The sequence below is a fragment of the Guyanagaster necrorhizus genome (assembly GCF_019112545.1).
Source record: "Guyanagaster necrorhizus MCA 3950 unplaced genomic scaffold BT62scaffold_58, whole genome shotgun sequence".
Classification (NCBI taxonomy): domain Eukaryota; kingdom Fungi; phylum Basidiomycota; class Agaricomycetes; order Agaricales; family Physalacriaceae; genus Guyanagaster; species Guyanagaster necrorhizus.
The window spans coordinates 28,898-42,186 of NW_025064937.1; the positions used below are offsets into that span (position 1 = coordinate 28,898).

A 13,289-nucleotide genomic window follows, 5' to 3' on the forward strand; every position below is an offset into this window, starting at 1 on the left:
CCTCTCTTTATAAATACTGTAACTGTGACTTATGAGACAAAATTTTCATGTGATTAAGTGTGCTCCAGACATCTGAGAGTTTGACATTTGATTGATTGAAATTCACAAGATTCATGTCCACTCTGGTATACATTGCTAATATTAGTAGCACACTTCACATCTATTGAACCTCACAGGAAGGTATACCCCTGTCTTCTTGAGACATCAATCCCATTCTTCCATTGTTCCAATGTTAAGAATATGATAATCATCATTGGTTGGAGATGAGTCCAAGCTGGCAACCATCTCTTGAATATGAACATTGGACTCTCATTCTTCAAGGAAGCCTTGATGACACAGAAAATCAGATCAGCCAGAAGAAGAAGCTCACATTTGGTCCTGTGCTTGGTAATGGCTGCACAAATAAGACTGAACAACTAAGGCAAGAAAATGAGAAATGAGCTCTCAAACACTAATACTCAATCACTCTAAAGCACAGTTGAAACCAAGAATGATTAAGCATGATCAACTATATCAAATATACTATGCTGGACTCAGCCAATTCAGAAAAGTCTGGAAACTTTGAGATGAATAAAGTACTCAAGTTAGTTCATTGCTGACTAACCACAGACTTCTGGGGCAGTGTAGGAACATAGTAGACTACTATAGAAACACATCACTTGTATGATATAAGTAGCTAGAATTTTTCAATATGAAGGAACTTGCTACAAACTCCAACTACAGTTATGTAATACAACTCTTCTATACCCATCTACAACCCTTATTTCAATCTCAAACCTCAACAAGCACTATCATCAATATTGTTGAGTTTGGGTGTTTCAATAATGATAGAAGCACTCTGCAGACTTGAAGTGATTGTACAAAGACAGTTTATTCAATGCTTGTTTGCTTCTAAGATGAAATGCTCACAACAGCAGTGTGGTTAAGACACAATATATGAATTTAGACTTAAAATTATGAGCTACTGTGCTCAGTCTATCTTAGAATACTCTGAAACCCAATACTAAGTCTCTCAAGCACTTAGACTTGACTAGCTGTGATAATTCTAACACTCACTGGTAGTCCAGACCTTGTTTCTCTTATAGCAAGCAATACATACTAGTAGTGTCGCCATGTTTGAGCCAAAATCCATAGTATCTAGGACTCTGGACATCATCCAGGTCTGGGCTTTACTCTTCAGATGAGTGCACAGGTCAAGCATTGGTACCACCTATTCCTGCCGACAAAAGAGTTGCATTGAAAAGTTGAACTTTAGTGACAACCGACTCATATGGGGTCCAGCAGAGAGTCAGGAGACAGCGATTTACATAAAAACGGTACTCATTATCTGCAGCAACTAAAATCGAACGCGTTAAGTATTCATTCGGCCATAAACCCAACTATATGGGCTTGGGCAGTCGAGGGTTAGCTTCAGACGTGCTCTACCGAGCAATGACCCCTTTCTTCATGACTCCCTGGACGTGGATTATAAAAACGATGTTGTTTCTTCTGTGATTAGCGACAACTGGGTTCGAACCAGTCGAGCCAGAGTTATCTTGTTAGGCTATATGACCGATAATGCGATGGCCGGCCCTCACCCGTACATATCGATCGCCTCGCATTATTTGTGAACTTGGGCTTGATACCCACTGGCAGCCGAGGGTTCGTGTCATACCGACCGTGCAATGACGTGCCGATAAAAGTGTTGTGTTGGCGAATGACCACTGAATACAGTGTGCTCTGGTAGAGTCCCATCCACCACATGTTTCATGACTCCCTGGATGCGGATCAAAAAGACAATTCTACAGTCGGGGGTGATTGGCGGCAACTGGGATCGAACCAGTTGAGCCACTCGGAGTCACCTCGTTCGGCTACACGACCGACGATAAGGTCTCTCGTTTTGAAGATTAATTCATTAGGGTTGATATTCAGTCGAGGGTTCACTTCAAATTCATGGTACCTAGCACCGAAATTCGACACTGCCGATAAAACTAGAAAGAGAACTAAATGTGTGATATATTAACAAAGTGTCCCAGCACTTCTTTCGTGATGCCTCTTTCGATGTGGGTCAAAAAAAGTGTCTCATCATCACATAATCCGCCCCAACTGGGATCGAACAAGTTGAGCCAGGAGTTACTTATTTCAATTCGGCCATATCCCAATACAGCAATCCTGAACAGTCTATATTGATCTATGGCCTTTTCGTTGCTGGTTTGACGATCAACGATGATTTCAAAGGTGAAAATTGGTCAAGTACGAAAAGAAATAATTCTGGATTTTCGTCGGGCTGTATCGACGTGCGTGAATGGCGGAGCCTCTCCTCGAAGGAGGATAGTACGCACACGAGCACTGGAATGATATATTAGGCTTTGGGATAGGAAGAAGGAAGTTTGGGACGTACGTCGATATCCCGTATTGTGAAGTGGTACGCCGACTTCGATGATATCAACCCCCTGTTTAATAGATAGCAAAGACATCGATGTGCCACGGCGACGACAGTTATGCGTAACAGGCCCTCCAGTGCGAGATACGAGGTATTGTGAGACAGGCAGAAGCAAAATCAAGTTTTCCAAGCGCGACCGAGTGGCCACGGCCCGCGAAAGAACAAGTGTAATGCTAACGGACAAGTAGCAGCAACTTGTTTCGATCAAGTGACCTCGGAGTCAAGCAACCATTCCATCGATATATGGGCCCCGCACGCTACCACTGCGCCATGCTGCTATGATACAGCCATGTTAAAACACGAAAAAGCCCACCAAGAAGGCGTGTGTGTCATCTAGTGGCGGAGCCGGCTCGAGGTTGACATCAACATCCTGTGAAAGAAGTACATAGGAAATAAGTAGACGGACAAAAAGAAAAATAGTACTTGTGATTGTAGGCCTTACGAATTCCGCACGGAAGTATTACCATGCAGACTGTACGGCAGCCCAATTGTGGCATCATTGGATATTATCAAACTAGAGATGGCGAAGTGGAGAGACACAGGCCAATGCAGGCTTTTTTTCATGAGCTGATCGCATGGTTGTGGGAAGGCGGGTCGCTCAAACGTTCGGGAAACGTCATCTGATGTTGATACTGCTGCAACTAAAGATAAGGAAAAGGAATCAGATTTGGTAAGAGAAGAAATGAATATGGTTACAATTTCATTCTATCCCTCTGAATATCGTAAAACAACGTCATATTGAATAACCTCTAGTACCTCACAAATTTGAAGAGTTTCACCCTGGAAACGCCGATGTTCCCCTTTCTGCCGGGGAATAATGCCATTTTATCCTTTCGTATACTCTTGCCCTTTTCCCGACGATCTAAAACAAACCGCATCTCGTCGCGGAGCTTCTTGACAGTGACAATCTCTCTCTTCCCAGTCTAATGGGGTTCAGCCGATGACGCTTCATAGGCTAATGCCGACCTATCACGCACTGTGTCAAGACGTTGTCGTCCGTCGTTTTTCCATTCATTCGGTAACTGACGTGTCTGACATTGTTGATAACAGCACATTTGATGGCGCCCCGGTGATCCAGCCCAAGAACACCATACATGGTGGTGTTTGTATTACAGGAGAAGCAAGTGCGTTCGATATCATGTGTGACGGCGAAGCTCCTCGGGTTTATGTCCCAAATTGTCATCCTCCTGAAGCTGAGATTAACAGAGATGTTGATGAACCCTTCCGTCCCTGAAGTCCTCCTGTTGAGAATGAGCCAGTGCTGGGTGCAGTTGGAGACATTGATATCTGTCAAGATTGGGCTTGTCTAAGGATGTTTCAGAGATACCTCTTGGGGAGTATTTTATGTATTTACAGTCGAGGGCTGGATCCCTGCCAATTTATTCTGGCTCAGGTGATGTGAGTATTGAATATGTGGCCAGTATTTGTTCAAGATTCAGACTTTTGAACCACAATTTAGCATAAGACTGGCGATTATAGACGTAAGACAGATGGGCCCAAGTTAGAAGAAGTGATGGGTATCAACTGGAATCGAACCAGTTGCCCCAGTCTGATTTCGTCCAGCCATAAAACCCACAAACTACTGTGGCCTCAACTCAAGTTGCAACTGAGTTGGGACCGAGCAATCGGTATCATTCATAAATCACGCCTTCCAGGCTTCGCATGGTCTCAAGATATTGGAAGCATATGGTATAATGTCACCTGTGGCATATTTACCGTAACCCTTCAAAGGCATCCGTATGCACTTATGTTAGTTCGATCTATCCTCTGCGTTATATCGAAAATCAGCCTCAACTTCGACACGCTCAAAAAACGACACAAAATTTATAGCGAGACCGGCTCTAGGTGTTCTGTTGCAGGGTATACAAAGGACGGGTAATATGGGTTAAGCAAGAAAAGATGTTAGTTTCCCGATTCAATGATGGTGATCGTACTATTGGCACTTCCATTACCGCCAAGAGCGGTTGCAAGGAGCTGGACCTGCTCGTCCCCGAGCGTCTTCAAAGCGTCAATGTCAATGCTCTCCTTCCCGACGCCTGAGGGTACTTTAGACCCAAAGATGATATCTGCACAACCATTAGTATGGAACACGCGTAGACGCCAAAAATTCTTACAGAGGACGTCCAGCGGCGTATGGCCTAGGTTTTAAAAAATGAAAATATGGAATAGAATAGAATAAATAGGCTTACCATTGCCCCCGCTTAGACCTTCATCCGGAAAACATGTCTGAGCTAGCACAAGTGAGGCTTCCCCAATAACTTCCGGGTCATCCCCGCTGCAAAGATATGTTGGCCGCGTATCCACAAGACGAAACCAAAACCGCCTACTTACTTGGTGTCCCCGAAAATCCCATAAAACATCTTTCCGTCACAGATGACAGCACCAAGCGCATTGGGCTTGATATCCTGGTGCGCGTCCCAGAATGTCTGGGGTATAACGTACCATGGCACAGACGAGGCGTCTAGTGCACCAAAGGAGGTTTCTGGTTGACCGTCGGGGTTTCCCTGTCTGGCGTCGTTGGGAGGATGCTGGGAATATGTATACACACGATAGTACGTACCGCACATTGGTACTATAAGACTAAGCATTAGCTCGAGCGGCGACGTGATATGAAGAAACATACGTCGACTCCATCGCAATCCACGTCCATGTCTAGGTTGACATGAAGCGCATTCCACCGGTAAAAGGTGCGATATGCTCACCTGCAACAAAATGGTATGCAGACACACCATCAAGGTTGAGCCAATTCCCCTGGATATAGACGTTGTCTTCGTCCCCCTCGGTCGCGGGGAAGCTATCAATAATACCAGTCCGTGACAGTGTGCTCGCTTGACCAGCGGTGTAGATAGCCGAGACGTCGATGGAGGGGTCCGCGGCGAAATTCGCAGCTGCGGTTGCCAGGAGACAAGGACACAGGAAGAGCCAAGCGAGTTTGGTGTGTAGCATTGGGACGGTGATGTAGGAGCGTAAGAGGCGCGAACTTTATAGTTGCTGTGACAGATTCCCTTGCGTTTCTGAACAACGGTCTGCTTGCTGTCCTTCATCATGACATCGTTGGAAGTCACAGATCAAAAGCCGAATAGAAACCAAGTGAGCCGGCATAGCAGTAACTCAGTAACAGTCCAGCTAAAGACTAAGACTGGACGATCTGCCGAGTCACCATTGCCGGCGATACTTAATTAATCGAGCTGAGGCATTGTCCCAAGGATATATGAACTGAATGAAGTCAACTTCATGTCAATCAACATATTTAGGGAGAGTTGCGACACATACAATATTACTGGAAGAAATCAAATTCACTGTGATGCTGGATGGATGTCTTTATGTTCACGGGCGGTCACAGCAGAGGCAGCCGCGAAGGGAAGAATAGATCGTAGTCTGTAGAGAACAGGTTGGAGACAAAGGCAGCAAAAGAATAAGAACTAACCCGAATAGCCAAGGCCAAGAACATTGGAGAATGCTGCCATTGTAACTGTAAATTAGCGTCGCTAGAGAGTCTGAGGCAACGCGATAAGTACTTGGTTACGCAGTCCGGGTAAAGCCACCGATAATTCCCTGCCATAAAGTTCACATGACCGTGACCGGAGGGATCCGACCTGCCGAAACGGCAATGCCCATCCTTCCTTACTTCCTCTACTTCAAAATTCACATGCACACAGTTCAATTAAGCTGTCCCACATCTAGGCCTAAATGTGCAAAGCAATCTTGATTAAATCAAATTTCATAGTGCATATGAATTTCTTTGTTTTTTCCTCTTGTGAGGTCTGCTTGAAGGCAGTACTCAACAGTCACTAACAATCAGCTGATTCTTGGACTTCATGTCCTCAATTTCTCAAAGTTTGTTCTATCAGAAATCATGACTGTACTGTCTCTGTATGAAGGACAAGTTCTTGCTGAATACTCCTGCACTGTTTGATACCTTCATCCCATCAAAATTGCTAGTTATCAGCCCTTCATTCCAAGGGTTAAAAGTTTTTGAACATGATACAGTTTATGAGCTGATGGTTTTTAATTCCTTTGTTACTTATCCCCTTCTTCTGACTTCACAGAAAAAAAGCAAAGTGTAACTCACTTTCTATCAGTTTTTGCTTCTCTCATGTTTCTCAGATATGTTTTGGTTTCAATGGCTTTGTCCTGTTTCATGTCTGCTTTTCAATGGCTAAACTACATGATAGATGAACCCAAGTATTTCTTGGTAGACACAGACAGCCTTAATGACAGAGGGTTCAAATGTGTTATGATGTTGAAATGCTGTGAAGCAGCAATGGATGAATCAACAATGTGCAGGATGCATACTACTAAAACACCAAAACCAAATCACAATGCAGTTTGAGGGAGGAATGGTAATATCTGGATTCTAAGTATGTAAAGAATGTAACATAGATAGGGTGCCATAAGGGGTTGTTCAAAGATGTATATTGGAGTTTGCTTGGACAAAGCTGTCTGTGTCACTGAACACAACAAAACTTATCTCAAATAGTCTGTCTGGTGCAGGTTCTGAACTTGTACTGACTTCCTGATGCAGTTTCTGGACTGATACAATGCATCTAGTTGTGACTTATACATAATACTGACTGTTCTGAACTGTCTCTGAACTGTCTGACTGTCTGATATAAACTTTTGATTGCTTTCTAAGAGTTCTTTCACAAAATAAAGTGATCTGATCACCACAATACTATTCAGATTGGGTCCATGACTCAAAGCTCTTAGTCAAATACAACCTATACTATTTGCTTGATAGTGTTTTGAGAGGCCCAGAAGCCTGCCCTCTCTCTATATATGACTTTGTATTTATACTTTCTGGCTATCTATATCTGACTAACATAACAGACTACTGACTGATATACTTGCTGACCCAACCAGATATGCTGAACTCACTTTCTGGCAGATATGAGCTCATATGCAGCTATCTGAGTGATCAATCTGGCCAGACCATGGATCAAGCTGTGGAATTTATTGTTATGCCAATCTTTCAGCTCTTATGCCAAGATCTAGTATCTAGCACACTTAGTGAGAATACTGGTGATATGCTGGGTATATGTCCAGCCCTATAACTTGTGAATTCTGCATAACACACTAGAATATGCTAGTAACTGAGGACTATGGCTGAGGCTCCAAGCTGATAGTCATGCTAGTCACTAATACTAAGTCCAAAAGGGACTTTGTAAAATAACATGGTCTAAGGATAAAAATCCTAAGTCAGGTTTGAACTTAGAAAAGTTCTGCATCACATCTTGAAAAATACTAAGTCCAAGTTGGACTTAGAAACAGTACCTCAAATAGGGCCAATTCTATATGCCACTAAGACAAGTATATTCTAAGACAGCTAGTGGTATAATATCATAGCCAGTTGTGGAGTATTGAGTAAAGACAGCACTATCCAGGAGCAGTAGGAAGTGGAACCCAATGATCTGTGGCTAGCACTCTGAGTTTTGACTCAAATGCCTAAGTCTGAATTTTCTAGGTATCAGGTGATCTAAGAGACTTAGAATTGAGAGGAATAGAGTAGATATGACTGGTTGGCCAGGCCTGTTTGGGCCTCATTGATCAAGCTACTAAGAATAACCCAGAAGATTAAAACTCTGGGTAAACATAAAGGAGTTAGATACCCACAAGCACTGTAAGCTTAAAATAAAGCTGTGCAGTGGCCAGGCAGGTCTGGGCAGACCTAGGTGGGTCCAGGAGTGCTGCAAATCCAGAATCATGGTGTGATTCTGCTTTAAACAGGAGAAATACTATTTTGAATGCTTTATTTATAGATTCTGTACCTGTTGTTGATGTATAAAAATAGGGAAGAAGGGGAAGTAGCAAGCAAGTGACACACCTCCACATTCAGGCCTTCTAGCTCACTATAGTTAGTCTCTGGGACAATGGTTTTTGAGTTCTGCTTTGACTGAGTGATTTATTTAGGTTGCTTTGTCACTTAGAGAGGATTGGATTGGAATAATAACTGTATTTTGGGTTTCAGATTAATTTGTGTTCCAAAATATAAGGGTTTCAGTGTCAGAATACAAGTTCTTCAGTTTTGAGGACTGCTAGCCAGCCAAGAGTGCAGCTAGTCAAGCCTAAGTGCTTGATAGACTTAGTATTTGGGTTTCAGAATATTCTAAGTTGATTTAGAGCACAATTGTGCATTGATTCTAAGTCCTAATTATACTTAAACATTGCTATAAACTACTCTCATGAGTATTGCACCTTAGAAAGCAAGATAGAGTTGAATAACTGTCTTTATTGACTGTTTCTTTAATTTTACTTAAGACTGCAAGAGTGCTTCTATCATACTTGAAACAACTGACCTCAACTGTATTTGGTGATTGTGTATTGAGTGGTTAGGTGTTGATGTTTGAGAGTTTATTCCCCATTCACCTCTCTTAGTCACTTAGCCATTACCAAGCACATCAGCAGCACTATATCCATGGCATTGTTCTGTTGTTCTAGAGTACAAGTTGAATAATAGTATATAGGTCAGTTGATGTATAATCTACTTGACTAGTGCATCATAATATCTGCAATGAAATGTTCTCTACTTGATTTTGATAGCCTTATCTTTGAGTGTCTGTCTTGCTCCTCTCTGAAAACAAATTCAATGGTCTCAGTTTATGCTGAATAGGACAATAGCTTCTTCTGCTTTTCCATTTTCTTTCATGTCATGTGTTACAATTTTCACAGTATTAACCCCTATTTATACTTAGTCAGAGTGCTTAAACTCAGTGATTAAGGTTGTGAGACAAAGCTTAGTCATCACAACTGAGCCAAGTTGGTCATTGTCTTTTGATACAACAGCATTGCACAACAATGCACAATCAGCCCTTTATGTATAGTAATAATGTTGAGAGCAGGTTGCATAGCATAGCAGGGAATGCCAGGTCTGGAGTCAAAAGTCAAAAGCTAGTAGATGTTGACTTTCAATCTCCAGTATTGGTAGCTACGATTATGTAAGATAAGAGTGACATGGAGGGTGTGCTACTTCAACACTCCCTCTCGACCGAACATGTCTATGGAGGTATTGAGACAAGTCTGAGTAAGGTAATCATGTGTCTGAGCTTCTCTCTTCCTAATCCCTTTGTCAAGGCATCGGCTGGCATATTTTCAGTTCATAAGTGGACCACATGGATGTGCCCCTTTTCAACTTCATCATGCAGCCAATAGAATCGAAGGTCAAGGTGTTTAATCTGGCCATGATGTTCAGGGTTTTGAGCAACCGACAGAGCAGACTCATTGTCGATATAGAGGACTGAGGCATTGGTGAGTGAATAGCCAAACTCTGTGAACAAGTTGCAAAGCCAAAGGATTTCCTGACCAGCAGACACAGCTGAAATGTATTCTGCCTCTGTTGTTGAGAGTGTCACAAATGCCTGAAGACGACTCATCCAGCTAATGGCTCCAGTACCCATTTTGACAATGAAGCCACTTGTAGAATGCCCACTATCTTTGTCGCCCCCATGGTCTGCATCACAATAAGTCTTAAAGTCAAAGACTGATGAATCTGACTCAGAGTCAGGAGAGTAGATAATATGATAGTTGACTGTGCCCTTCAGATAGCATAATAGCCGTTTGAGAGCTTCCCAGTGGGCTGTGCTGGGGTTTTTGCTGAATCATGAGAGTATGCTCACAGGATAGGCAACATCAGGCCTGGTAGCAATAGCGAGGTAGGCCACAGAGCCAAGCACATTCAGGTATGAGATTGTCCACATTGTCTCATATTTCTCTGGTGTTTTGGGAGACTGATCTGCTGTAAGTTTTATGTTTGGATCCAAAGGTGTCAGAACAGGATTGCAGTTGGCCATTCCTGCACATTGCAGAATATCTAGGATGTATTGGTGCTGGGAGAGAGAGAGTGTTCAGTTGGCTTGGTCACACTTGATCTTGACACCAAGGAGGTAAGACGTTGAACCCAAGTCTCGAAGCTTAAAGTGCTTCTTGAGATCATTGATGACCTTTGCAACACCATCTGGTGTCTTTGTGGCAATAGTCATGTCATCAACGAAGACTGGAATAATGATACACTCACTGTCTCTCTTGTAAACCCAGACACTATGCTTGCATTTTACCTATTCAAAACCCATGGCATTGGTCAATGTTGCATGTAGCTTTTTATGCCATTCTCTCCCAGCTTGCTTTAGTCCATATAGAGACTTGAAGAGGTGCCAGACCCATTCCTTTTCTTTCTCCTCAAAACCTTCTGGCTGCTCCATATACACCTCTTCTGTCAGCTCACCATTGAGAAATGCTGATGAGATGTCAACACTCCATAGCTCTAAATCCTTGAGGGCACCAAGTGCTAGAACAGCTCGTAGAGCAGCCCATTTTGGCATTGGAGAGAAGGTTTCAGTGTAATCAAAGCCAGATTGTTGTGAGTATCCTTTTGCAACAAGCCTTGCTTTATAGTGCTCAATTGATCCATCAGCATTGCATTTTACTTTGAATACCCAGCGACTCCCAACTGCCTTTCAATTTGGAGAGCATTTCACCAATTCAAAGATGCCATTCTCAACGAGTGCCTGTATCTCTTGCATAGTGGCTTCATACCAACTTGCAGCTTCCTCTGAAGGACATTTCATAGCTTCATGAAAGGATTTAGGTTCACCATCATGTGTAGATGCCTTGTAAGCTGCTTCTGTCATGCTCTCAAATGCAACTTCCAGTCCTTTCTCCATTGTCAAATGCTCAATTGTCTGGCTGGAGAAAGCTATGCCTTTGAGAATAGTTTTATCTTCCATAAAGGCTGTATGTGCTTGATCCTCTGCATCTCTCACATGATCATCATTGTTGACATTTCAGCACATTCCACGACCATAATCAGGGCCAGGATCATATAAGCCATCATCGCATATTCTGTATTCATATTTACCTAGGTCTGTTGGAGATGGTGGTGATGGTGATGGAGTTAGGTCTGAGAGAGATCCATCAAATGGTGAGCCAGGGGGAGTTATAACATCATGAGGAAGGGGTGATACTGGAGGTGATGGGCTTGGAGGAGGTAAGAGATTTGGTGCTGGAGGATTTTCTGAGGGTGAAAGATCATCATTGTTAAAGTCTCTCCCTTGATCAGGCAGCATAGGAGAATCTGACAGATTTGGGAGTGAAGAAAATAGATCACCAAAGGGATTGATAAGAGTTTTTGTATTTCCTGGGAACACCTGCTCATCAAAAACAACATGGCTTGATATGATAAACTTCTTGGTTACAGGATTCCAGCACTTCCATGCTTTTGTGCCTGATGGATATCCAACAAATATGCATTTAGTAGTGCATGGCTGAAGACCTTGTTGCTTGTTCTTTTTAACATGAACATAAGCTAAGCAGCTGAAGACACGCAAGTTAGAGACATCAGGTTTCTTCTTATGCCAGCCAGTATATGGTGTTGTTTTAGGAAGTGGTGCTGTAGGGCAATGGTTGCACATATATACAAATGCAAGCACTGCTAGTCTCCAGAAGGAGGGAGAAAGATGAGCTTCATAGAGCATAGTAATAGCCTCTTCAGCAATATCACGATTTGCATGTTCTGCAATTCCATTTTGATGAGGCTCATCAGGCTCAGTATGGTGCCTTGATATCTCTTCTTCTATGCATAACTGATCAAATTCATGACCCATATACTCTCCTTCACCATCGTCTTGCTCCTCTAAGATCTTCAGACCATGAAAGTTTTCAGCATAGCCTTTGTAGTGTTTAAATTCAGCCAGAGCATCACTCTTGTGCTTTAGCAAGGCAACAGCCTAAAAATGCAGAGCACCTCATATAAAAGTGATCCAGTAGCAATAACCTTCTGATGTAGCAACTGATATCAGTCCTTTAAGATCAGAGAATACAATTGCAAGAGGGTGTGTTGGAAGAGGTGAGAGCTCTCGAGGGATATTATGTCACCTGTGCTTGCCCATAAGACAGGGTTCACAAATTGGGTCAGGATTAGATTGTGTATTGTTCATCTTCATATTCAAGACAAGTTGATTCTCGTACATGTCCCAGACAATGTTTATACTTCTGTGACAGGTTCATCAATGCCATAGAGTCAGATCAAATGGACAGATGCTCGCAGTATTGGAGGTTACCAGCCTTGTAGTGTGAGTGGTGCCATTAAGATATCCGATGTTATTATCATTAACGGTGGCTGAGAAATGAAGCACTTTGTCTTGAAAGAACTAAACAGATAACCCAGCTATGTTGATCTCATATCCTTTATGATATGTAAGATGGAAGAGTGAAAGCAAGTTATTGTAAAGATCAGATACATGCAGTACATCCTGGAACTCAACAGCCTCACAGACCTCTCCATTCTTCTCTTTAGGCTCAAACACAACTGTCCCCATGCCTGCTGAATAGATGATTGAATTGTCTGCTAACCAAATTGGAACCACATGTAGTGTCCAGACATGAAACCAGTCTCGACGATGGCTCATGTGAGATGAAGCACCTGTGTCCATATTCCAGTTAGATGATGCTGGGGACAAGAGATTGATACTCGCTTGGCTGGCAGTCTCTTCTACAATGTTTGACTTCTCTGTCTTTGCCTCTCCCACCTTCTTGCCTGATTTTATATTCCGATGTTCCTGGACATGCTGTATAGCTCACTCCTTGGCTTTCTTTTTGCTGAAACACTCCTTCTTGGTATGTTCAGAGTTGGTGCACCAGCTGCAGGTGGTATCAGATGATGCCACATGAGTGGCTTGGACTCTGACAGTGCTTGCTTTGAATGATGTTGCTGAAGTGGTGTCATGAGAGCAGTGCTGCATCTCTTCAGTGTGGAAGGCAGCAATGAGTTTGTCGAGACTGAGAGAATGGAGAAGAAGGACTGATGATACGAAATTGTTGTAATCAGATGGGAGGGCACAGATGAGAGTCATGGATTGAAGCTCTTCATTGAGTT

The 13,289-nt window shown here is 42.9% G+C and overlaps 2 protein-coding genes and 1 non-coding gene across 3 annotated transcripts; all 3 read right to left on the reverse strand.

Moving 5' to 3' along the window:
• Positions 1–2,170: 2,170 nt before the first annotated feature.
• On the reverse strand, positions 2,171–3,518 carry BT62DRAFT_1013251 (uncharacterized protein; the record flags this gene model as incomplete). The annotated part of the gene is made up of 6 exons (XM_043178029.1): positions 2,171–2,328; positions 2,381–2,595; positions 2,652–2,698; positions 2,736–2,792; positions 3,184–3,345; positions 3,396–3,518. 6 exons carry the CDS (start codon positions 3,516–3,518, stop codon positions 2,171–2,173), a joined length of 762 nt encoding a protein of 253 aa, XP_043033418.1.
• BT62DRAFT_t187 lies at positions 2,608–2,700 on the reverse strand. The gene has a single exon. It is a non-coding gene; the product is annotated as a tRNA-Met (tRNA).
• Positions 3,519–4,265: 747 nt separating the features above from the next.
• Positions 4,266–5,546, reverse strand: BT62DRAFT_938503 (uncharacterized protein). Its single transcript, XM_043187556.1, has 7 exons — positions 5,125–5,546; positions 5,046–5,074; positions 4,983–4,994; positions 4,754–4,926; positions 4,612–4,697; positions 4,537–4,560; positions 4,266–4,488 (listed from the first exon to the last, which is right to left on the reverse strand). Exons 1-7 carry the CDS (start codon positions 5,366–5,368, stop codon positions 4,325–4,327), a joined length of 732 nt encoding a protein of 243 aa, XP_043033419.1. The 5' UTR covers positions 5,369–5,546; the 3' UTR covers positions 4,266–4,324.
• Positions 5,547–13,289: the final 7,743 nt, after the last annotated feature.